At 43.3% G+C, this 25665-nt stretch overlaps 2 protein-coding genes across 2 annotated transcripts; one reads left to right on the top strand and one right to left on the bottom strand.

The window, feature by feature from the left end:
• Positions 1-386: 386 nt before the first annotated feature.
• On the bottom strand, positions 387-9152 carry Mrm3 (mitochondrial rRNA methyltransferase 3). Its single transcript, XM_027426704.2, has 4 exons — positions 8810-9152; positions 8243-8487; positions 5387-5554; positions 387-1314 (listed from the first exon to the last, which is right to left on the bottom strand). The coding sequence occupies exons 1-4, from the start codon at positions 9121-9123 to the stop codon at positions 782-784; spliced, it is 1260 nt and encodes a 419-aa protein (XP_027282505.1). The 5' UTR covers positions 9124-9152; the 3' UTR covers positions 387-781.
• A 31-nt stretch (positions 9153-9183) lies between these two features.
• On the top strand, positions 9184-23850 carry Glod4 (glyoxalase domain containing 4). The gene is made up of 9 exons (XM_027426705.2): positions 9184-9340; positions 12351-12400; positions 13785-13905; positions 15380-15524; positions 16729-16865; positions 17252-17338; positions 18291-18404; positions 18508-18594; positions 23586-23850. Exons 1-9 carry the CDS (start codon positions 9251-9253, stop codon positions 23649-23651), a joined length of 897 nt encoding a protein of 298 aa, XP_027282506.1. The 5' UTR covers positions 9184-9250; the 3' UTR covers positions 23652-23850.
• The last annotated feature ends 1815 nt before the right edge of the window (positions 23851-25665 follow it).

Here is a 25665-nt window from a genome sequence, read left to right as displayed (position 1 = left end):
TACTGGCTCACCCACAAGGGAGGAAATACACATCTGCTGCCTATGGGATGTCATAACCCTGAAGCCCTGCTTCCCGAGTCCTAACTGTTAGCGATGTACTCATCACTGCAAAGATGAAAGAGACCCTAAGGGGCTGGGATTGTGGCTCCCCTGGCAGAGTGCTTACCTAGTTCACACGGAAGCCCTGTGTTTGAGTCCTAGCACCACACAATGTTGGGCATGGTGCTCCCATAGCTGTAATCCCGGCACTCAGAAGGTGAAGTCAGGAGGACCAGGAGTGGAAGGAGGCCATCCTTAGACACACGAAGTCTTTGAAGTCAGTCTAGTCTACATGACATCCTATCTCAAACTAAAAAGAGAGAAACACATACAGAGACAAACAGAGGCAGAGACAGAGAGACAGGTATCTATTTGCCACACTTAAATGTACTTTGTTTTTTTTTGTTTGTTTTGTTTTTTTTGTTTGTGAATCTAGCCTTTAGCTCCAGTTCCAGGGGATCTGATACTCTCTTCTGACCTCTGCCAGATACAAGGCATAAATGCAGACATGTAGGCATACATGCAGACATACACTCATACATGAAAAATAAAAAAGAATTTTGACCTTTGTTATTTAATGAGAAGCAGCAGAAACTAATAGAAATTCGTATCTTTCTAGTAACCACATAATGGTGGCAATACCTACCTCCTGGCTCCTATTATCACCTTGGCCAGTCTCCTAACATCATTCCAGTGTAGCAGGAACAGGAGGAACCCTCACACTGAGGATTTCTGTGTTCCTTCAGTGGTAACTCCTCTCACTGCTCAAGTCTTCCACCTTTATCCTTAGCTGTCTTTTCCCTTCAAAGAGCAGGATGCTTGCAGCCATGGCTGAATTCAGGCTGTCCACTCCAGGTACAACGGGGATCAGCAGTCTCTTGCCACCAGTACTCTCAGCCAATTGCAGGGATTCCAGGCTCACTCCATGTGTCTCCCCACCTATCACCACAGCTGCTGGTGCTTCTGTCCAGTCCAAATCGTAACTCTGGACCTCAAGTTTGGGAAGCCAGTCTTTTCTGGTTTTAGAGTCTAGGTCCTCTTCTTCATACTTGTGAAACTTCAGGAATCGTCGATCACATGCCCAGTCATGGTCACTAGTTTTATTAGATATCTGAGCCTGAGCATAGAGACCACAGTTGTCTGCCACATAAACTCGGGTGTCAGGGGGCAAGTGATTGGGCACTGTTTCCCATTCCAGATTGTTCACAATGGGCACCTGGAAATGTGCCCCCATGCCTGCCCGAAGCACTTTAGGCTCCCAGGCATCCACACAGCCTAGAAAACAAGACACAATTGAGACATTACAAACCTTCCTAGACTACAAAGGGAACCCTGAAGTAAGTCCCTTTAATTTAACCAGGAGATAAACCAAGAGTTTTCCATTAGAGCCTTCTCCATTGCTGGGACCAAGAACCTCCCATTAGATGACACTGACCAGCAAAGGGACTAGAAGACTGACTGCTGCTAGTGCTGGAAATAGATTTTGTTCATCTCATCCATACACAGGTGCCAGGCATTGCAGGGGATGCAATGGAATTAGAATAGCACCACAGACCTCTGGGAACTCAAGATGTCAACTGGGTGATGGTACTGGAGAAACACTGAATCAGGTGACTGCAATATCAGTGTTAACTGGTGAAAAAGCATGAAAAACAGCCCTATACAAAGCCAGGCTTTCCAGAAAAAACAAAAACAAAAACAAAAAAAACTAAACATCTAAGAGACCATGACACTGGGTCCTACAACACAAGAGGATCTTGCTGGAGAGAGGACCAGGCAGAGGACAAAGAGACAGGGAGTTAGCAAGCATGCCTCTGATAGGCAGGGTGGGGTGGGATAGGAGGCAAGAGCCAGCATAATGGAAGCAGAGTGTACTACACAGGAGTGTAGGATTTTAGCAAAATTATGCCACTGAAGGATTTAAGCGAAGCCAGAGGCAGAATCTGACTGTTTTTTAGAAATATCCATTTGATTTCAGTGTTCAATCTGGACAAGAGCAGTCTCCCTGCACTAACAATGGGGAAATCAAGTGGGAAGTTCATGCAGTAATCCAGGAGGAAGCAGGAGCCCAAACTAGGTGATAGCCCTGTCCCTGCCTCAGGCCTTCCCTCACATTGCAGTGAGAAGGCCAGAGGAACCTATTCTGACATAGTCACATCCAGTAAAGGCTCCTCTGCGTTGGCTGCCTATCAAATACTGACCTCTCCTTGTGCCTATTCTCACCCTAGGCAAGCTGAAGGAGGGCATCTCACCATGTCACCAGGTTTCCTTGTGACAATTTATTTTAAAAGTTAACTCGTCAAACTTAGGACAGTATCAGTCAGACCAACTCTGAGAGGAGGCTAAGACCAGAGAATGTACCCATGCCTATGGGCTGTGCCATACATTGCAGGGAACCAGAGATGGGAGCTGGGCTATAGGCCAAGATGAAGGAAGGGACTAGATGGGCCTAGTTTGTGAGAGCAGCTGTCTAGTTTCATCCCTTCATCCAGTAAGGAGTAAGGAAAAGATGAGAGTTCCGTCCTCCTCATACCCTTGACACCGGGCATCATACCAATTAGGTCCTATTCTTTCCCTATCTCCTTCATGCCAGCCAGTGATAACAAGTGAAACTATAGGCTATATGAACACATTTCCAAAGCCACAACTGCTATGAGAGCACTCAGTAACGGAGTGAGTGGGGAACTGAAAATGGAACACCAGCAACTAGGTCTCACACTGCCAGGGAACTGCACTTGGACAGACTGAGTCAGGAGCAATCTAGGCAAGTCTCAGCAATGGCTGCGCTATTAGTTTATGTTTAATAGCAGCCTGGGCGTTTCTGATGAGTGATATGCTCCCTCCCCTCCAGTCCCAGGATATAATAGGCATTTTTGACATGCCTCAACTGCCAGCCAGGTATGTTTAGAACCAAGCCTATTAATCCCCTTCTGGTGAGAAAAGACACACATGTAATAAGGCTAATTTGTGTGTGGCTTGTGTAACTACACTTCCCCAAGGCTAAGAAAGATGTACCAGAACACATAATCACTCTGGTGACAGCTTTTCTTCTACAGGATTCAGAACTCAAGGGTTAGGAAGGGTGCTGTGGGATATTTGTACACTGTGTGAAAATGTATTGCTATGATTGAACTGTTAAGAGCTGGGCAGGAGGTATAGTTGGGCAGAGCAAGAACTCTGGGAAAAAGAAGGCAATGTCGTTAGCCAGATGCAGAGGAAGGAGCATGTATAGCACTGAGAGATGAGGTAATGAGCCATGTGACGGATGTAGACTAAAATAAATAAGTTAAAGGATAACAGACCTATAGTTCACAGCCTCAGCAAGATAACAAAAATAACCCTAAGATAGACATACATGGATCTGCCTAGGAAGGGGAAATAGACAAGATCTGAGTAAACTGGGAGTGGGGAAGGGTGGGGGGGAACGTGGGTAGAGAAAGAGGAGGAGGGAAGGAGAGTGGGGAGGAGAACATGAGGGAACAGGATAGTCCAGTTGGGGGAAGGACAGGGAAAGCAAGGAAAGAAATATCTTTTATTTTATTTTATTTTTTTTTTTAAGACAGGGTTTCTCTGTAGGTTTGGAGACTGTTGTCCTGGAACTCTCTTTGAAGACCAGGTTGGCCTTGAACTCACACAGATCCACCTGCCTCTGCCTCCTGAGTGCTGGGATTAAAAGTGTGCTCCACCACCGCCCAGCAGAAATATTTTGATAGAGGGAGCCATTATAGGATTATTGAGAACCCTGGCACTACACAAGGATGACCCCAGATAAAACTCTAAGGAATAGTGGAGCGGTGCCTGAACTGGTCTCCCCTGGAAACAGACTGAGGACTATTATAATTGTCATCATAGAAACTTCATCCAGCAACCGATGGAAGCAGATGCAAAGATCCACAACCCAGCACTGGGTAAAGCTCCTGGAGTCCAGTTGAAGAGGAAGGAGCAATAATAGGATCAAAGGGGTCAAGGCCATGATGGGGAAACTCATAGAAACAGCTGACCTGAGCTAGTGAGAGCTCACGGACTCCAGACTGACAGGTGGGGAACCTGTATAGATTCAAACTAGCACCCCCTGAATGCATGTGACAGTGGATGGCTTGAGCAGTTTGTGGGACCACTGGCAGTGAGACCAGGATCTATCCCTAGTACATGAACTGGCTTTTTGGAGCCCATTTCCTATCGAGAGATTCTTTGCTCAGCCTAGACACGGGGGAGGGCCTTGGACCTGCCTCAATGTGGTGATGGGACAGACGTCACTGACTCCCCATAGGATTCCTTATCCTCTCTGAGGAGTGGATGGAGGAGGAAGGTGGGAGGAGGGGAAGGAGGAGGAACTTAGATTGGTATGTAATAAAAAATTATAAAAATAAAGTAAATGTGTTAATTTAAGTTATAAGAGCTAGCGGTACAAGCTGAGCTAAGGCCAAGATTTCATAATCATAAGTCTCTGTGTTGTTACTTGTGAGCTGGATGCCCAAAGAAAAATCTGACTGCAGAGGACTCATATGCCCAACATTGTGAAAACTCAAGATAAACATAGGATCTGAAACCAAGTGTTAAATTTGGCACATAAACAATTAATGCACATTCATAAAATGGAATCCACCCCCCCAGTGACTTAAAATTCTGAAACAGCTCAGCAGATCTCAAAATAATTTTAAAAGATAAGCAATGTGCCGGGCATTGGTGGCGCACACCTTTAAATCCCAGCACTCGGGAGGCAGAGGCAGGCAGATCTCTGTGAGTTCGAGGCCAGCCTAGTCTACAGAGTGAGTGCCAGGATAGGCTCCAAAGCCACACAGAGAAACCCTGTCTTGAGAAACCAAAAAAAAAAAAAAAAAAAAAAAAAAAAAAAAAGATAAGCAATGTTTACTGAATCCTATTTGTATCATTTCAAGTAATCTTAAGAAGCAAACAAAAACCACCCATGAGGAAGATTCTTATTATTCCCCCCTACAGATGAGGGAATTGACATTTAGCATATTGTTTATGGGCATGCAGTTAGTCCAGGGCAGGTCAAAGAGCCAGAGCCAGGAGTGTCTGTCAGGAACCCTAACTCACTTAAAAGCAGCTAGTGACACCACCGGGGAAGAGTTGCTTTTACCAGGCTGGAGAGAGAAAGACGGGTCAGCACTGAAGAGTGAACACTGCTCCTACATAGAACCTTACAAACGGGGGCTGCATTCCCAGAACCCAAGTAGACAGCTCACAACTGCCTGTAACTACAGCTCCAGAGGATGCTGAACCTCTGACCTCTGCAGGCACCTGCATATGCCCCCACACAGACATACACATGTACACACAATTAAAAAAAAAAAAAACTTAAAAAAAAAAAAGGTGTTCTTACCTTTGGTGAGTAAGACTTTACTGCAGCCTGCTCCAGCTGCAGATCTCAGAATTGTCCCCAGGTTCCCAGGGTCACGGAGATTGTCACAAATCAACACTAAGGGCAGTGAATGGTGAAGCTGAGTCTCTGGATATGTCATCTTAACAGGGTCGGGTTTGGCAAAAATCCCTGAGGAAACAACACAAGAGATCTGCTTGTCTGGAGTGGACATGAGAATGGTTTGACTTTTTTGTTTATTTATCTTTCTTATGTATTCACTATTACCTAGTGAAGACTGCAAAATTTCAAACAACAAAATTTCTGCCAGTGCTAACCCCATCCCACTCGATCTGCTTCTCAATTGTCTCTTTTCTGAACTCTAGGCACTCACCTATATATCGGCACATTTACCATACCTTTTCAACACTGACAAAAACCACTGTGGGTGTGGTGGCAAATGGCTGGAAGCAGAACTGGGAGTTTAAGGCCATCATAATCTACATAACACTGTCACACAAAAAGAACAAGGGTTTGGGATGTCCTCAGTGGTACAACACTTGCCTAGCATGCATACAGCTTTGGAGTTGATCCCTAGCACTTCTAGAAGCAACAAAAACAGGACTCCAAACCAAATGTTAAAATTGACATATAGGGGCTGGAGAGTTGGCTCAGCAGTATAGAATGCTTGCTGCTCTTGAGAACTTGAGTTCAATTCCCAGTATTCACACAGTGGCTCACAAGTCCAGTCTCAGATCTGATACTCTCTTTTGACCTCAGTAGGCCCAGGCACATACATGGTACAGATACACACATGCAGGCAAAGCACTCATACATACATTTTAAAATTAAAAACTGGCATCTATATAACCTATTATCTGTAAGCAAATTAAAAAAAAAACCCTCATTTTGTAATCTGCTCATCTTACTCAATGTATCTTTAAAAATTTTACAATGTCAATATATTTGCAGCTACTGTATTTTTCTAAATGTTGTAATATTTTGTAATATGATATGTCAAAGTTTAGCTCTTTTCATGTTGACAGTTAAAGATTTAAAATTTTCTTTATTTCAAAAAAAGTGTTACAGGGAGTATCCTCAGAGGACTCTCTCTGCAAATATCTGAAAACTTCTCTGGGACAAACTCATGTAAGTGAAATGTACAAACAGTGCACATATACTCTTAATGTTAATAAATGACACTGAACTGCCCTCCTCACAGGCTATGGTACTCTCCATATCTAGAACGATAAATATCTGCTTCCTCACTCAAAACTTGCTTAATGAAGACACAGTTACTGTCAACTTAAAATAGCATTTAATTATTTTAATTTTCATTTTCCCTGATTACCAGGGAGGTGACTCTTTTGCACTAACCTGGCTATTGTGACCCCTTTACATTAGTGTCTTTATTTATATTTTCTTTTTCCCAAACTGTCCTGATGCTATAACCTTTCTCCATTTTCCCACTGGGGTTTTGTTTTACTTAATTTGTAGCCTTAACCTAAATATTTAAACATTATCCACAGAGCTGTCTTTCATTGCATTGTCTTAAAATTATTCCCAGGAAATAAATTTATTAAAGTAATGACCCCCCCCACCCACCCCGCTTAGTAGCTTTGAAAGAAGTAATAACTCTTCTAAACAGTCCAGCCCAGAGAAGTACTGCCTAGGAGGTGTGTGCAGGGGATGCATACTGATGGAACCGTGGAGTTCTGAGGACTGAGCCATTTGTGTGGTCTCCTGCTGAGGTCAGAAGCATGGCAAGTTTAGATAGAGCAGAATCGCTTACCTAGTGACCCCTCTATCCTCACTCTAACACACAGACACAAATAGGCTGGGGGTGCTTAGAAAAATGAAAATCCTGAGTGGCTTCCTTGATGAAAAATTCTCTCATTTAATGATCTCTGCACTGTATCTGAAAGCATACATTGTTCAGGGCAGTATCTTCGGAGAGAGAAACTGGGCAAGAAGGAAGCTGAAGATGAACTTGAAGTAATTCTACAGGATGGCTTAGCAGGTAAAGATACCCACTGTCATGCCTGATGACCGGAGATGAATGTCCAGGACTCACAGAGCGGAGAAAAAAAAACTGATTTCCACAGATTGTCTTCTGACCCATGCACATAGACACAAAATAAGTAAAATGGTTTTTTGAGACAGGGTTTCACTAGGTAGCTCTGGATCTTCTGAAACTTACTCCGTGGACCTGGGCTGGTCTCAAACTCACAGAGATCCACCTGCCTCTGCCTCCCAAGTGCTTTGACTAAGGGTGTGCACCACCAAGGCCAGCCCATAAAATGTGTTTTTTAACAATCCATAAAACAAACAAACAGGCAGGAGAGATGGCTCTTCCTGTCCCAGCACCCACATGGCAGCTCACCTGTCTGTAACTCCAGGCACACACTCAGGGAAAACACCAATGTACACGAAATAAAAATAAAATTATTTGAAAACCAAACAAACAAAAAGCTGGACATGGTGTACACATGTCTGTAATCCCAGCAGGAAGGAGGTGGAAGCAGCAGCATCAGTGGTTCAAAGTTATCCTCAGCCAAACACAGAGTTTTAAGCCAGCCTGGACTAAATGAAACTATGTCAAAAATAAACAAAAAGTACCACAACAAAAACCAGAGAGAAAGCTGGTGCTGGCAATGCACGCCTTTAGTCCCAGCACTCAGGAGGCAGAGACAGGCGGATCTCTATGAGTTCAAGGCCAGCCTGGTCTACAGAGCGAGTTCCAAGACAGCCTCCAAAGCTACAGAGAAACCCTGTCTCGAAAAACAAAACAAAACAAACAAAAAAGACAACTATGAACAATAAAGTCTAGGGTAGTACACTTGTATGAAAAAGATGATTGATACACTGTAAATCACTGACCCATTATTCCTTGTGGCGTTACTAGGTCGGACCAATCTTTGATATCTTCAAATTTCACCTTAATGAGGCTGACACCTTTGAGCTTATCCACTGGCAACTCCTTGATGTATTCCAGACGGCTAAAAAAGAACACTTTCGGGACAGCTCCAGCCTTGAGAGCATCTGCAATCAGCCTGCGACCTTCCAGTAGAATCTTCCCTTGCTTTTCCCGAAAAGGCCTGGACTTAACTATTGTCATGACACTGCTGTGGGTGCAAACAGAGAATGGTGATAATTAACGTTCTTGTCATTAGGACACATGTGGTTTAACAGACACGCTGAGCTTGGCGGAGGCACGTATGTCAAAGAACTCTCTCTCTCTCTCTCTCTCTCTCTCTCTCTCTCTCTCTCTCTCTCTCTCTCTCTCTCTCCTCACCCTCCTCTCCCTCTCCCTCTCTCTCTCCCTCACCCTCCTCTCCCTCTCCCTCTCTCTTGCTCTTTTGCACAGCAGAAACTTAAGAGCCAGAGGTTCCGCTGTGGGTCAGGAAGAGAAACGAGAATAGTCAACAAGCCTCAAGAACACATCACCTTAGCCTCCTGTCCCCGGGAAAGGCCTTATCATAGCGAAGCCCTGTTTCTTCCCAGGTGTGAGGTGTCTGGGATGGGGATGTCTCAAGAGCGTGTTTATGTCGCTGCTGCTGAGAACTGGCCTCAGGGACCGCCTTGCGAGGCTGCTGGACAGGAGCACGCTTCCGTTCCTCCACTTGTCCGGAGGGAAACACCACTCTCACCGGGCTGCGCCGTAGCGCCCGGACCCAGCGCCGCGCGCCGAGGTCCCGAGTCTGGATCACCCTCAGCAACGGTATCAGAGAAGAACTCAGAGCCCTCGCTGGAGCGGCCATCTTTGCTATACTGCGCGCTACCTCACTCGAGCGCGCCGTCGAATCGTAGTGACGTCACGCGGCGTTCTTCCTGGGTTTGCGGGAGGAGTGGCCCTCTGCTTGTGATTCCGTCTTTGCGGTGGGAGTCATGGCCACTCGTCGAGCTCTGCACTTCGTCTTCAAAGTGGGGAACCGCTTCCAGACGGTGCATTTCTTTCGAGATGTCCTGGGGATGCAGGTGCAGACCGGGGCCGAGCGGGGCTGGCGCGAGCCGCACCTGGGAGGGAGGACGCGATACGCGTGCAGCCACTTCAGCCGCCAGGCCCAAGACTCCGGGTCGGCACGGCGGGTTTTCAACTTTTGCAACCCCCGCTCCCGTTTTCGGGTTGGGAAGCCTTTGAAAGGGCACCGACCTACCAGCTGTGTTGTCGACGCACGTTCCGTCGCCTACAGACCTTCACAAATATTTGTTGCATCCCTGGATTGGGGAGCTTGTAGGAGCATTGTCAGGCAAAACATTATAAAATCCCTTCCACTTCACGACAGAGCGGTCTCTTCTAATTCGAAACGTTTGGGTATGATCAGCAATTAAATTCAAAGTTCGGCTTCCGTCAGGGCTGGGGATTTAAAGTTTAGGTTCTGGGAATGGAACCCGTGGTCTTGTGCATGCTAAGTAAGCACTCCACTATTCTATAGCACTGCATGAACACCCCCTGTCAGGGCAAGAACGAATGGTCTCTTTCTTAGTTACTCAGGCTCTCTCTGTAAATCTCTGGCCCTCCTCTGGAGAGCCCAGATTAAGTATGAGGTCAGAATCTAGTCTCCTTCCTAGTACCTAGAAACAGTCTGAGACGCTGCAATTCTAAAGGGGTCACTTAGCTGAAAATGTAGTGGAGGAGCTCTTCTTGAGTCAGGGAAATAGGGAACACACCAGTGCAGAATACTTTGTAGCAACGAGAATCCAGCTTAGTGTACAGATGGTACAGAAGGTAAGGAGTGCAAAGGGAGTTACACAAATTAATCAGACCACACAAATTAATCATAGAAATATCTGCTGTGGCCCGGCATTGGTGGTGCACACTTTTAATCCCGGCACTTGGGAGGCAGAGGCAGGCAGATCTCTGTGAGTTTGAGGCCAGCCTGGTCTACAAGAGATAGTTCCAGGACAACCTCCAAAGCAATACAGAGAAACCTTGTCTGGGAAAGGAAGGAAGGAAGGAAGGAAGGAAGGAAGGAAGGAAGGAAGGAAGGAAGGAAGAAAGGAAGGAAAAGAAAAAAGAAATATCCACTGTGTAGGGGGCTGGAGAGATGGCTCAGCCTTTAAGAGTGATTACTGTTCTCCCAACACCAATGTTAGATAGCACACAATCATCTGTAAATCCAGCTCCAAGGGATCTGACATGTGGCAGGCAGGCAGACAGACAGACAGACACACCCACCCCTACCTGATTTTCAGAGTACCATGTTAAGGTTTGTCAACTAAGGTACAAGTGACTTTGGTAGTTGTTCCCATTTAGAGCAATGATGTGGGAAATCAGATTTGACTAACAGTCATGGGAGTCAGAGTTTAGTGATACTAGATGTCATTATTCTGTTTCTTCATTGATCAAAGGTTGTATGAGGATTAAACATGTTATTGTATAGGTGGTACTTGACTCATAGATAGTTGTGTTCTCTAAAGTAGTAGCTATCATTATGCTAAAAGTACAAAAGGAAAGATTTGCCAACCTGGGTTATCAGGAAAATAATTAATGGGGACCTTGTATTCAAGCTGACCTTGGAAAGTAAGGTTTCCACTTACCAAGGTTAGAGGGAAGTTACCAAGAAGACCTGGATAGGTGATGTGGAAATCACCTAATCATTTGGGAAATGGCACTCATTTTATGTGCATTTAGCTAGATGAAGAGATGAGATATGAGAACACATAGGTTGGGATTGTTTCTAGTATTGTCTTGAATGCTATTCATGCAAAGCAGTTTGAGTTTTATGCTGAAGTAAGGGGGAGCTTGTGATGCCATCAGAGCTGTGCTTTAGTGATATATTTTTATGTTAGTATTAAGGAAAGAAACCAATAAGTTTTGTGGGTTTTCTTTGGGGGGGGTAGTAAATAGCTCAGGTTGCCCTTGAACCTGATATGTTTCTGCCTCAGTACCTCCAGAGTGCTGGAATTACAGGTGTGCCACCATGCCCAGATAATAAAGTTGATTTTTGTCATCTTTGAGGGAAGTAATGGAACTTTAACAGGAGCAGTAGGAATACAAAATGAAAATCAGCTGAGTGTGGTGGCCCATTCCTGCAGTCCCAGCAGTTGGGAAGCTCAAGGCCAGCCTAGACTATACAGTAAGTCTGAAGCCACATTGTGCTACATAGTGACACAGTGTCTTGGAGAGAAAATCAGGTGGAGAGCAGAAACTAAGACACTGAGAACCTTCTGTATTCTAGGTTCTGCCTTAGCCTTAGGTGCTTAAACACGTAATTCACCAACATAGTTATTCTCATACTCAGTCTGAGACTGAGAACCTAAAACAGCTTGCTCAGCATTACACACTGCAGTCAGACTTCTCTAGTGTTGAACACACTTTTGTACCACAGTGGCTTCCTACCCCATGGAGATTTCATACCTGTTTGAGAATACGACTCTTTTTTTTGGAGAGAGGGTAGCAGCAGGATCTCACAGTGTATCCTTGGCTGTCCTGGAATTCACCCTGTAGACCAGGCTGGCCTTGAACTCACAGAGTGCTTGTGCCTCTTGAGGGCTGGGATTAAAGACATGTGCCACCATGCCCATCTTAAGATGTCCTTTTTAACTCTGCTACATCTAGCCTGGAAGTTCTGTTTGTTTCTCTTAGTAAAGCTGGCAAAGGATAATGTTTGTGTTCTGTCCTTTTAGTTTGTATAAATGTGCCATGTGTAGGTGGATCTCTGTGAGTTCAAGGCTAGCCTAGTCTACAGAGCAAGTTCCAGGACAGGCTCCAAGCTACACAGAGAAACCCTATCTAAAAATAAATAAATAAATAAATAAGGGTGCCATGTACAATACTAGTACACCTGAAATCCCAGTGTGTGGATACCTGAAGCAGGAGGATTATAATTTGAGACCAACTGGACTATACAGTGAGACTCGGTCTTTAAAGTTCAAGGGCTAGGAGTGTTGCTTAGCTGTGGAGCACTTGTCTAACACAAGCCCTTGGATTTCCTAGAACTCTAAAAGGGTAAAATTTTACAATTTAGTCTACTTTCTTTATTAGGTTCTACGCCATGAGGAATTTGAAGAAGGCTGCAAAGCTGCATGTAATGGGTATGGTATCTTGTGTCTTAAAATCTTAGGTTCTGAATAGCTCCCAAGTAGAACACAGGTTCTCAAAGTTGAGTATGAGACAGTGGGGTAAATAATGAAATAAATAATTAAATTTTAAAAGAAAGCAAGAAATAAGAGAAGCTACCCAAACAGCAATGGGGATTCACCCTTTGTTTCTCAGCATGTCACACAACACTTAGGTACAGCAAGCAGTTCTCCAGTACTCCAGATTCCAGCCAGTTGTCTGACTGTTTAACTCAATTCCTTGCCTCTCTGGAGGTATATGAGACTAGCTACAAATTGTAGTAGCCCCCCTCCTGACCTCAGGGTTACACTACCTACATTTACTGGCTTCTTATAAAGGATGCAAATCAGGAAGAGCAGGCAGAAGAGCCGTATGCAGGAAGGCCTGCAAGAGAAGAGGGATGGCACTTCCAATTGCTTCCATGATCCCAGTACCTCTGTGGCATCAACAGCCCACGAACTTATCAAATCTTGTTGAATAGATTTTATACAGATTGGTAGTGTTTACGCTCTACCTCTCCCCTTCTCAAAGGTGCGTGTGGCTGAACATTCTAATCTTTAGGTCTTTTTGGCAGCCAGGCAAATCCTCTGGCTATCCAGCCTCACCTTCAGTCTGCTCATTATGGTAAACCCAGGCATTCCAGAGGAGCTCAGGAATACAAGGCCTACTTGTCAGGGAATCCCAAGGCTTAAGGAGCTCTATGCCAGGAGTCTTAACAGAGACAGATATTTTTCTTTTCTTTTTTTTAGATTTATTTATTTATTATGTATACAGTGTTATGCCTACATGTATGCCTGTGGCCAGAAAAGGGCACCAGGTCTCATTAGGGATGGTTGTGAGCCACCATGTGGTTTCTGGGAATTGAACTCAGGACCTCTGGAAGAGCATTCAGTGCTCTTAACCTCTGAACCACCTCTCCAGCCCCGACAGATATTTTTTCATATTTTACTATAGCACAAATAAGTATAAGCGGTGGGTAAAGCGACGGCTAAGGGTCTCCTGAGCTTAGTATTCATGGCAAGTTGAAAACTTCCAAGGTCGGTTGGGATTTACATGCTTATGATATGCAAAGAAATTGTCTGAGGTTAGACTAGAGCTGCCTTTAGGATTCCCTGCCTATATATTTTTTAAAGGTAATTAATCTTTGCCTTGAGTAAATGCCTAATGGATGGTGTGTGGACTGTATGGTTGTGGTGCTTGAGCACTGTCCACAGCTGCTGTTAGCACCTTCAGAGGTCATCTCATCCTTGTTTAGAATTTAGGGGACCCAAAGGGACTGGCTGCCTCTCTGTGTCCAAAAGTAGGAAGCATATTTTTCCTGTGGTCACTGGGTTCATTTACTTTCTTTTTATTTTTTAGGCCTTATGATGGGAAATGGAGTAAAACAATGGTGGGATTTGGGCCTGAGGATGATCATTTTGTTGCAGAACTGACGTACAATTATGGCATTGGAGACTACAAGCTTGGCAACGACTTCATGGTAAATATCACTCTGTCCCAGTGCATATCTGGATGAGGCAGAGACTGTTATAACAGTCCAGGTTAGAAACAAAGTTGGCTTAAAAAAAAAAAAAAAAATGAACGTCAGGCAGCTTACAACCGCCTGTAACTCTAGTTCCTGGGGGGATGGGAAATCCTTAGCCTCCACTGGTACCTGTATTTGTATGCACAATTATACAAACAGACACACACATCTATAATGTAATTAAAACTAATAAAAATAATCTTTAAAAAGGGGAAGTGGCCAGGTGGGGTGGTGCATTCCTTTCCATCACTCAGGAGGCAGAGACAGGTGGATTTCTGTGTTTGAGGCCAGTCTGGTCTACAAAGCGAGTTCCAGGACAGGCTTCAAAGCTACAAAGAAACCCTGTCTCTAAAAACCAAAAAAAGAAAAAAAAAAGTGGAAGTGTTTTGCCTGTTTGTATGTGTACCTTGTGTATGCACTATCTGAAGAGGTCAGGAGAGGGTGTTGGATCCACTTGCACTGGAGTTAGGGATGGTTGTGAGCTGCCAACTGGATGCTAGGAACTGAACCCTGGTCCTCTGGAAGAGCAACCAGTACTCTTAACTGCTGAGCCATCTCTCCAGACCTAGTTGACTTTTTAAATTTGAAGCTGAAAAGGTTATTAGTGAGGAGATGAAATGGAGCAGGAGTTCAGAGGAGGATGGAGTAAGGTCTGTGGAGAGAGGATTCTAAGTGGAGAGAAGATCCTGTTCAGAGGCCTCAAACAACACCTGGCTTGAATAGAGAGGCAATAAATAGCTGGAATAGAGAGGCTGAGGGGAAGGTGGTAGGAGTTGGTTAAGAAATGACATGATAGCTGGGAATGATGGCACATGACTATAATCGTAGCACTCAGAAGACTTAGACAGGAGGATTATGGGGTCTTGAGGCCAACCAGGGCTACATAGTTAAGACCCTGCCTCAAAGGGGGCAAAAGTGTATAATGCTGGGTCTTTTAAGGACCATCAAGGGAAGACAAAGTGTGTAGGCTGCTTGAGAACTTTGACTAAAGTTCCTTCGTAGTTAAAGGGTTTATGTTTCAAATCCAAAATTGGGCTGTTGATACAAAGTGGTAGAGCACTCACCTAGAATAAACAAAGCTCCAGGTTCTTGGTCAGCCTCATAAGTGAATAACTAATTCGAAGTTGTCTCAAATGGTTAGCTGGCCAGTCCAGGAAGATCAAGATTTTTTCTGCTTAGGTCTTGAAAACTGACGAGATTGTCTTTGGTTTTAAATGGATCACATAATGATGACATTTGGATTTGTTTGCTGTGATTTATGAATGTCTGAATCTGAAGAAATTGGAAAAACAATCTAAAATCCTCTTTAAAATTACTGTAAGAAAATGTCTATTAAATTTTAGTTGGTTTTGGTTTTGGGGTTTTGGTTCCTTATCTTGTCCTGTGAGAGCTCTGTTGTAATGATATATGTGGGTGTTATTTGACACAGGGAATCACACTTGCTTCCAGCCAGGCTATCAGCAATGCCAGGAAGCTGGAGTGGCCACTCAAAAAAGTTGCAGAAGGAGTTTTTGAAACTGAGGCCCCGGGAGGATACAAGTTCTATTTACAAGATCAAAGTCTACCTCAGTCAGGTAATTATGCTAGGCCAGGCAAAAGCCTGGATAAGGGCACATTTGATGAAGAAAGAAAAGGAAAATTGCTTTACAGAGCTGGAGCTGCCACTGAGTGATAGAGTACTTGCCTAATGTGCAAGGGCCTGGGTTCAACCTCTGGCACCAGTGGTGGGGTTGAGGATCAGAAAATCAACTTAAAATATGACATGCTTCCATTATATGCTAGGTGCTTGGTGGTTTTTGTTTTTATTTTTTAAATTACATTTGTGTGTGACGAGGGACAATAAGGAAGAAGGGAGGAAAAAGTAATACCCACATGTCCAAAGATAGCTACTGTGAACATTGTAGAGTAAGGTCTTTTATCAAAAACAATAAATACATATGTATATATATGTTCCCTGCATAAGCCATTGCAGAAATTCCATGGCAGTATTTCATTACTGAAAATAAGCAGCCTCTGTTATTGGGTGTTTTGTTGTTCCTAGTGTTTCATTGTTCTGGGCAACACTGTTGAATGCCTTTGTGATAAAAAGCCCTTCACACAGCCACACAACTTTCTGAGTTGCTAAAAAACGGACTTGCTTTTTCAGTACATTTTTAAAACTTTTGGTACATTCTGTCAAATCCTTTCCCACAAATTTTCTAATTTACACTCTCTCAGTGTTTTTCATTTTAATTCCCTTGCCTGCAATAAAACAGTTAACATTACTATTTTGTCAAGACAATAAAATTAAATAATGAAAAACAAATTATTTGTGTTTCCTTAGTTTATTCTTTAAATTTAATCCTTTTACCCAACAGAAATGCATATTGCTATTTAATTCAAACATGTAACTTATCCCCACCGAATGATTATCTTACTGTCATTTATTTGGATCATGTTTCTTTTCTTTCTTTCTTTTTTTTTTTTTTTTTTTTTGAGACTGTCCTGGAACTCGATCTCACAGAGATCCGCCTGTCTCTGCCTCCTGAGTGCTGGGACTAAAGGCGTGTGCCACCACCGCCTGGTGGATCATGTTTCTTTTCATATTGATTTAAACTAAATAAACATTTCTTTAGCTAAGAAGAGACTTTCTGGATATCAAATGGAAAGCCTTTTATGCTAGGCACACACTCCCCTCCAGCCTCCTAAGCTAAATTCTTACATATACTTTAGCCTGTTTGGGCCTTTTTATCCCGTTCCACTGAAGTGACCTCATTCATCTGTTTTCTTACCTTACAGATCCTGTATTAAAAGTAACTCTAGCAGTGACTGATATCCAGAAGTCCTTGAACTACTGGTCTAATCTCCTGGGAATGAACATTTATGAGCAGGATGAGGAGAAGCAGAGGGCTGTGCTGGGCTACGCTGATAACCAGGTGAGTGACCTCGAAGAGGAACAGCTTGTCTGCTGCTTTGAGTTTGGTTCATCAATCAGGTTAACATGACAGTGGCCCCAGGGTTCTTCACAGTGAATCAGCGTTTATCCAAATGAATAGAAGAAAACAAAACCCACTAATAACTTTTTACCCCTCAGATACTGCCTCAGTTTTTGTTCATGGTAGCTGACCTGTAAGCTTTGGAGTTTTTCCTGTCTCAATCACATACCAGTGCTACCACATCCAGCTTTCTGTGGGTGCCAGGGTCTGGACTGAGGTCTTCACACTTGCATGGCAAGTGCCTTCCCAAGCATGGTAGAGCTTTTATACTACACACACGTGTAACCTGTCAGAAAGTATCAACCCACTTTCTTATTTCTCCTCAGTGTAAACTGGAACTACAGGGCATCAAAGGTGCAATTGATCATGCAGCAGCCTTTGGAAGAATTGCTTTTTCTTGTCCTCAGAAAGAGGTACTATTTGATAACCTAATTGTATCTTTTAAAACATTAATAAATTTTTAATTATGTATATGCGTGTGTGTCTGTGTGCATGTGAGTACAGGTGTGTCTGGTGATTGTCAGATTCCCCAGACTTGGACTTATAGGAAGTTGTGAGCCCTTGAAGGGGATGTGAGGAGCCAAACTCCATAGAGCCATTCCTCTGACTCCTTTTTTTTTTCCTTTTAGTGTGTGTGTGTCTGTGTGTGTGTGTGTGTGTGTGTGTGTGTGTGCACGCGCATGAATGCAGGTGCCCACATTGGATTCCCACTGGAGCTGGAGTTACCAGAGTTTATGAAGCCCCTGACATTGTTGCTGGGAACTGAACTTGGGTCCCCTTCAAGAATAATACTCAGCCGGCCTGTGGTGGCACACGCCTTTAATCTCAGTACTTGGGAGGCAGAGGCAGGCGGATCTTTGTGAGTTGAGGCCAGCCTGGACTACAGAGTGAGTTCCAGGACAGCCAAGGCTGTTACACAAAGAGACCCTGCTTGGGGAAAAAAAAAAAAGAGTAGTACTCGCTCTTAGTTGTTGAGCCATCTCTCCAGCCCCTGGCCAGATTGTTTAAGCTCTTTCAGTATCTGGTTTCAACCCAGCTGAGAACCTATCTTGAGTTCATTTCTGATTGTGGCTTTGTTGTCATGCATAACCATTCTTTTTTTTTTTTTTCCTCCATTTTTTTATTTGAATTAGAAACAAGATTGTTTTACATGTCAATCCCAGTTCCCTCTCCCTCACCCCCCCCCACACACCTATCCCATACCATTTCTGCTCCCCAGGGAGAGTGAGGTCTTCCATGGGGGTACCATTCTTTTAAGAATCACTGAGATAATAAAATATGTCCAGTGGTGCCATGGTCAAATGAGGACCATATCATAGAAGTGGTATGTGACCCTTGCTCACTTGCTTTTTTGTATTTTTCAAGTTGCCAGATTTAGAAGATTTGATGAAAAAGGAGAGCCAATCGATCCTGACACCACTGGTTAGTCTGGATACCCCAGGGAAGGCGACAGTGCAAGTAGTCATCCTGGCTGACCCTGTAAGTATCACTTAACAAGGGATAGGGTGTCCTGGAATTTCTTCAAAGATTTTTTTTTTTTTTTTTTTTTTTTTTTTTACATTGCTTTTCTCTTTTGATACAGGATGGACATGAAATTTGCTTTGTTGGGGATGAAGCTTTCCGAGAACTTTCTAAGAGGGATCCAAAAGGCAGCAAGTTACTGGATGATGTGAGTCTTGATTCTACATCGATGTCATCATAGGCCAAAGCAGGATAGTATAAAGGGTGTACAGGGTCCAGGTGCTGACAAGCATGTCCTTTCCCTGTTTCGATGACTTCTAATGAGAGACCAATGTCTTCAGTGTCACTTACCTTGCCCCTTGTAGGACTTAGCATTTCCATCTTCCCACTGCCTCAGGAAGAAATCCACTACTGCTGTGAACACCATTACTCAGCTCAGTGGATGAAAGTCCCTGGGTTCCATCCCCCTTGGTTTCCTTGGCCATTTGGTTATCTGGTTTCCATTTGACATCATACTCTTTCTCTTGCTTCCTACTTGTTCTCATTGTCACACCAAGAAATCCAGTAGCTCTCATATTTTAAGAACTTTTCTAGGGAGGCAGAGGCAGGCTCAGGAGGCAGAGGTAGGGAATCTCTGAATTCAAGGCCAGCTTGTCTACATAGCAAGTTCCAAGAAAAGCAGTGGCTGGAGACATGGGTTAGTAGTTAAGAGAACGTACTGCTCTTAGAGGTGACACAGGTTCAGTTCCCAGCACCCACGTGGTGGCTCACAACTGCTTATGACTTCAGTTCCAAGGGATCTGACATCCTCTTGTGACCTCCAAGAACTCCTGCATGCACATGATGAACATATATAACACTCAGGCACACAAATACATAATCAAGTAAAAAGCAAAACTCCCAAAGCAAACCCTTTCAATGCCATAGTCCATCTCCAGGTGTTTGTTTGTTTCTCTGTTTTTGAGAAGTAAATCTGTGTCTCCAAACTGACTACAAACCAGTGGTCCTCCTGCCTCAGCCTCCCAAGTTTTAGGACTGTATCACCAGGTTTCTTTTATTAGATTTCTGTTTCAAAGATCTGTCTACACATAGTTTCTACTTCTTGTCTGCAGTGCATACTTCATCTGTTCTGCTTTGGATCTTGGCACCAAATAGTGCTCATGTTGACATTGTTGGTGATCTCATCTAGCCAAATGCGGCAGCTTCTGTTCCCATCAAACCTGGTGTTTCATCAGGGAAACAGTAGCCCATTGTTGTTCTCCAACTTCTAACATAGATCTAGTGTGAAGTAGACGTTCTCTGAATACTTTGGACTTTTGAGACAGGGACTCTGTTGTCCTGGTTGCCCTTGAGTTCCTGGGCTCAAGGGGCCTTCCAGCTTCATCTTCCATGTAGATAGGACTGTAGGGCTGACCACTGGGCCTCACTCACTTCTGAATACCTAATTCAGTGATTGAGTGATTAAAGGAATCAATTGATCCAGTTCTATTGTTTTTAAAACTATATAACTAGCCTTTAAACAACTTATTATAATTCTCTGGACTTCTAAAGTTCCTTTAGAAATTTATCTTAAAAAGGTGAGATAAAGAAAATAAAAATACTCATTTCTTAGGACTATAGTGTGCTTTGTGGATGATAATTAACCATAGACATAACAACAGTCATGGTGAATTAAAATAGGACATATGCAGAAGATTCCTATCCTCTTGAAGCTTTATCATGAAGGAAAATGGAATGTTGAGGGAGCTCTCATGCTGTTCTTCCCTTCCTTGCTCTTCCATGCACTGGCAGCTCCCCCTCTTCTGAGCTCTTCTGTGGAACTGAGATCCTGCCTTCTTCATATCTCCCTGACGCTTCTCCCAGAGGCAACTGCTGTTCTGATTTATGGCACAGCAGATCAGTTTTGCTTATTCTTGGATTTCAAACAAATGAATCTATTTACTAGGTATTTCTCTATGCTTGGTTTCTTTCTCTCAAAATAACATTTTGAGATTTGACCATGTAATTGTATGTATCATCTTTTGTATGCTTTTATTAGATAACAACTTGTTTATCCATTCCCATGGTAGCAAACATTTAAGTTATTTATAGATTTTTAGTTCTTAAGGAAGAGTGAGTGCTGTGAGCATTCTTGCTTAAATCTTCTTGCAGCTATGTTTCATGTTTCTAAGGTCAGTATCTAGGAGAATTGCTTTTACTGTACAGGGAAGTGCCAGACAGCTGACAAGAGTAATTACACCAAAGTGAATCTCTTAGCCAGTGTCTCTTTTCATAGTTGGTTATATGTGCAGTCAACCATGTCTGAACGTATTAAATGCAGACTTCAGAAATGAGTAACCATGCAGTTTAGATTATACCTTGCTTTGAGTGACATGATGAAATCTCTTGTTCTCCTGCTTTGTCTACTTGGGACAGGAATCATCTCTTTGGGCAGTGTATCCACACTGTGTGTACAACTGAACCTACACACCCCCTTGTCATCTAGCTTGGTGACAGGATCTCAGTGCTTGGGTTCAAAACCTTTATTTTACATAATAATGGCTCCAAATGACAAAAATAGCAGTTTGGCTATGACAAAGAATAGCTGTGGGCTGGTAAGATGGCTCAATGGATTAAGGGACTTGCTGCCAAGCCTGACAAAACCTGAGTTTTAATCCCTGGGACCCACATAATGGAAGGAGAGAATGGACTACAAATTGTCCTCAAATCTACCCCTGCACTGTGGCATGTGTGTACCTACACCTACACACATTCAATAAGTAAATTTAATTGAAAACAGGGGGAAAGCCGGGCGTTGGTGGTGCACACCTTTAATCCCAGCACTCGGGAGGCAGAGGTAGGCGGATCTCTCTGAGTTCAAGACCAGCCTGGTCTACAAGAGCTAGTTCCAGGACAGCCTCCAAAGCCACAGAGAAACCTTGTCTTAAAAAACCAAAGGAAAAAAAAAAGAAAAGAAAAGAAACCAGGGGAGCCACAAAAGTGTATCTTTTAGGTGAAAAGGTGAAAGTTCTTGGCTTAATATACCAAAGAAACTGGTTAAGGGGACTAGAGTATAGAGTATAGTCACATTACTCTAGATAGCTTTTTCTATTTTCTTTTACTTCTACTTCTTTCCTTCCTTTCTTCATTCCTTTTTTTTTTTTTTCTCCCTCTGTGTAGTCCTAGATGTCCTAGAACTTGCTTTGTAGATCAGGCTGGCCTTGAACTCAGAGAGATATGCCTGCCTCTGCCTCTGCCTCCCAAGTTCTGGGATTAAAGATGTGTGCCACCACCTCCTGGAAGGGAGTTTTTTAATATTGCTTCAAGGTTTAAGTTCCTTATATTTTATCCAAATAATAAATTGGATAGGCCTAAAATTGATTATTACTTATTTAAGCAGGGATTTAGGGAGTAACCTAGGCTATTCTGGAACTGGCAATTTTCCTATTCCTCCCCTTGAGTGCTGGTATTGCAGGTGTTCACCACCAGGCTGGCTAGGTCTAAGGTTTCATATAAATGAAACATAGCCATGTCTTGTCCCATTTCTGAAGCCCACTACCAAGGGCAGTCACCTTCGGCTTCACTATTGCTAAACCAAATACATTTATTTTATATTTTTTCTGTTATGTTTCCTAATGTAAACATTATCTTGTCGTTTCCTCCTGGTGTAGACAACTATTTCTGACACACTATTTCTCCAACCATTTAGTTGTTCCTTACCTTTTAATCTGATAGGACCTTATAAGTCTTTTACAGTAAATACCTCAAAGCACAAATACTTTCTTTTGAAAAGTAACTTTCTTTCCATCACTGTTCAGTGTAATCCCCAAAGCTAGATTGTCACTCCAGTCATGCCTGGACTCAGTATAGATCTAGTGCATGATAAAATCTCAATTAAAAAAAAAAGATTTATTTTTATTACCATTTCTCTCTCTCTCTCTCTCTCTCTCTGTGTGTGTGTGTGTGTGTGTGTGTGTGTGTGTATCGAGTGCTCAAGTGTATGAGAGTGTATGAGAGAGTATATAGCACGTGTGTGTGCAGGTGCCCTGTGGTACAGGAGACAGTGGTAGTTCCCCTGGAGTTAGAGTTACAAGTGGCTGGGAGCCACTTGACATGGATTCGAAGACCTGAACTCAGGCCCTCTGCAAGAGCAGTACATATGCTTAAGTGCTGAGTCATCGATCCAGCCCCCAAAACTCACTTTAAAAAAAAGTATTACCATATTTGCTTTTTTGTTTGTTTCTCTGTGTAGCAGCTCTGGTATCTTGGAACTCAATATGTAGACTAGGCTGGCCTTAAACTCACAGAGATCCACTTGTCTCTGCCTCCTGAGTACTGGGATTAAAGGTATGGGCAACCACTACCTGGCCCATACTTGCTTTTGGACTAAATTTTTTTACCAAACAGCTAAATGAATTATAGAGGCAAACTTTTCATTTTTCCAAGACAGGGTGTGGTGATAATTTATTTGTGCTCTAACAAATAAAGCTTGCCTGAAGATCAGAGGGTGGAGCTAGCCATTCCCTGCACTTGGGATCGAATGCCTTGAATCCCAGCACTAGGGAGGTGGAGAGAGGAATATAAGGTGGGAGGAGACAGGAGCTCAGCCCCTTTTGGTCTGAGATTTCCTGGAGGTAAGAACTCTAGTGGCTGGCTGCTCTGCTTCTCTGATCTTTCAGCTTTCACCCCTTAATATCTGACTCCGGGTCTTTTTTATTGAGATTAGTTAGAATTTGAGTTATGACAGGGTTTCCCTGTGTAGCCCTGTCTGTCTTGGAACTCTATCTATAGACCAGGCTGGCCTTGAACTCAGAAATCCTCCTGCCTCTGTTTCCCAAGTGCTGGGATTAAAGGTGAGCTCCACCATGCCTGGCTGTGGCAAATACTTTTTGGTGGTAGTACTGGGGCTTGAATTGGAGGTACTCCAAGTACTCCACCACTGAGCTGTATTCATTTAGACTTGGTTTCAGACCAAGCTCATAAGCATTGGGGATTCCTGTTGTTCCCAGGGCCCATAGTCACACACCCAATCCCTGCTCTCTCATCAACTGCCAGTCCTTATTGCCAGCTGCATGTGAGAATCAGCAAGTAACTGCTTGGTGCTCACCGGCTCTCCTGTTACAGTGAGCAACATTCTCAGCACAGGTAAACTCACTTTAGTGCTATTATCACGGTGGAGAATGCAGACTTGGAGTAATATCTGCCCATTTGTCTCCATAGGCAATGGCAGCAGACAAAAGTGATGAGTGGTTTGCCACCAGAAATAAACCAAAGGCTTCGGGTTAATGGATGACATGTGAGAACAGCACCTACGACTCCAGGTGATAAATACTCCCACCACTTGGTGGTGGCCAGCATGGACAACATGGAGACTTATGTGGTAGTTTCACTCTTCAAAGCTCTGTTGTTTTAGAAGTGAAATACTTTTACCACTCTTGGTAGATGTGAACTCCTGTGTGTAATTGTATTAAATTTGGTAACAAATTATTGTGTCCAGACTGGAATTGGCTGGGGATGGAGGGAAATTTGATTAGCTGTGAATCATGTAGATAATATTAGAACAGATGTTCAAATGAAGCCAAACCAGCTGGGCATGGTGGCACATGCCATTAGTTTCAGCACTTGGGAGGCAGAGACCAGAGGATCTCTGTAAGTTCAAGACCAGTCAGGACTAAAGAGACACACTGTCTCAAACAACACAAATCAAAAGAAGTCAAACCAACTGCTTAGAGAGCTCAGGTCCTAATGAATCATACTATAGAAGCCTTGACATTTAAAGAAACTGTTTCCTCTGGTTTTCTGGGACAGTCTTGTTTGATAGCACAGAGTGGTATGTTACTTGACTGTAGAACTCAAGGAAGCTTTTAACTTTCTTTTTTCCTGGAGACCGAGTGTCACTTTGTAGCCCTGGCAGGCCTGGAACTATGTCAACTAGATTGGCCTCAAGCTCACAGAGACCCACCTGCCTCTGCCTCCTGCTGGGATCAAAGACACAGGCCGCCTTTCCCAGTGGCTTTGCATTTTTGATCTTCCTACTTCAGCCTCTAGTCCTGGGATTATAGATGTGTGCCATTATTCCAGGCTTGATGTTTTTTTGTTTTGTTTTGCTTGAAGTTTTATCCTGGCACTGAAGAGATGGTTCAGTGGTTAAGAGCACTGGTTGCTCTACAAGAGGACCTGAGTTTGATCCCAGCATCCACATGGTTGCTCTGTCTGGAATTCTAGTCCCAGAGGATCCAACACTCTCTTAATGCCTCTGAAGGCACCAAATATACGTAGTACACAGACGTATGCAGGCAAAACACCCATAAAGATTAAGAAAAATTATCCCTTGGATAAAAAAGATCTGGATAATGCCCTCACCTTGATTTTACATTTTGAATACCCAGAGAAAACAGGAAATTTTCGTTAGTATTCAGGCATCTGTACTGGCCTGCCCTTGGGTTTCTGACAAGATACACCCTCAGCTGCAGCCAATAAGAGCACCACCTATGCACATTCATCTCTCCTTCCCTTTCCCTCTCCCTCTCACCTTTCTCTCTGCTTCTGCCTGTCTGCTGTCTGTCGCCCCCACACACACCACCATTTTCTGTTCTGCTGCTCCCATCCTCAGAAGTTGGTTCCTCCCTCCCCCCTTTTCCCATTCCCTTTCTCCTAATTAAAAACAAAACAAAAAAACTTCATGTGAGCTGTCACATGGCATTTTTTTCTCTGGTGCCACTTTGTTTTTTAATTACAAGTGTTTAGTGAACAAAATATTCAGTGAGTCACATTTCTGTGCCTGATTCTGCACTACTTTTTTATAAAGTGGTTTTAGTCTTTAAAATGGATTAATTTATTTCTTCAGCCTGAAAAAATATTTTATTGTGATTTTCTGTTTGGTTGATGCAGGCAGGTGGTTTCAGTCATTAAAAAGTTTTATTGAATGCATTTTTTATTAAAGCTCTTTGGAAAGGATGGAAAAGAGTACTATTTAAAAATTTGTAGACTTGGGCTGGAGAGATGTCTCAGTGGTTAAGAACACTAGGTGGCCTTCCAGAGATCCTGAGTTCAATTCCCAGCAACCACATGATGGCTCACAACCATCTGTAATGAGATATGGTGCCCTCTTCTGGACTACAGTGACACATGCAGACAGAACACTATATATAATAAATAAATCTTTAAAAAAAAATTGACTCTTCTTGGTGGTGCACACCTTTAATCTCAGCACTTGGTAGGCAGAGGCAGGTGGATCTCTGTGTGTTCAAGGCTAGCTAGGGCTGTTACACAGAAAAACCCTGTCTCAAAAACAAACAAA

Source organism: Cricetulus griseus, chromosome 7 (genome assembly GCF_003668045.3).
Source record: "Cricetulus griseus strain 17A/GY chromosome 7, alternate assembly CriGri-PICRH-1.0, whole genome shotgun sequence".
NCBI classification, from domain to species: domain Eukaryota; kingdom Metazoa; phylum Chordata; class Mammalia; order Rodentia; family Cricetidae; genus Cricetulus; species Cricetulus griseus.
Note: the sequence above shows the minus strand (reverse complement) of the source record. Positions and strands in the feature narration are given on the sequence as shown.

What these genes read in the sequence shown, in the direction of transcription:
- Glod4 (XM_027426705.2), top strand. Translation starts at nt 9,251, where the DNA reads ATGGCCACTCGTCGAGCTCTGCACTTCGTCTTCAAAGTGGGGAACCGC. An exon ending in AGCTTGGCAACGACTTCATG is followed by an intron (nt 13,906 to 15,379) that starts GTAAATATCACT and finishes TATTTGACACAG; the next exon opens with GGAATCACACTTGCTTCCAG. An exon ending in TAGTCATCCTGGCTGACCCT is followed by an intron (nt 18,405 to 18,507) that starts GTAAGTATCACT and finishes CTTTTGATACAG; the next exon opens with GATGGACATGAAATTTGCTT.
- Mrm3 (XM_027426704.2), bottom strand. Translation starts at nt 9,123, where the DNA reads ATGGCCGCTCCAGCGAGGGCTCTGAGTTCTTCTCTGATACCGTTGCTG. An exon ending in CCCGGGGACAGGAGGCTAAG is followed by an intron (nt 8,488 to 8,809) that starts GTGATGTGTTCT and finishes TTGCACCCACAG; the next exon opens with CAGTGTCATGACAATAGTTA. An exon ending in TAAAGTCTTACTCACCAAAG is followed by an intron (nt 1,315 to 5,386) that starts GTAAGAACACCT and finishes CTTGTTTTCTAG; the next exon opens with GCTGTGTGGATGCCTGGGAG.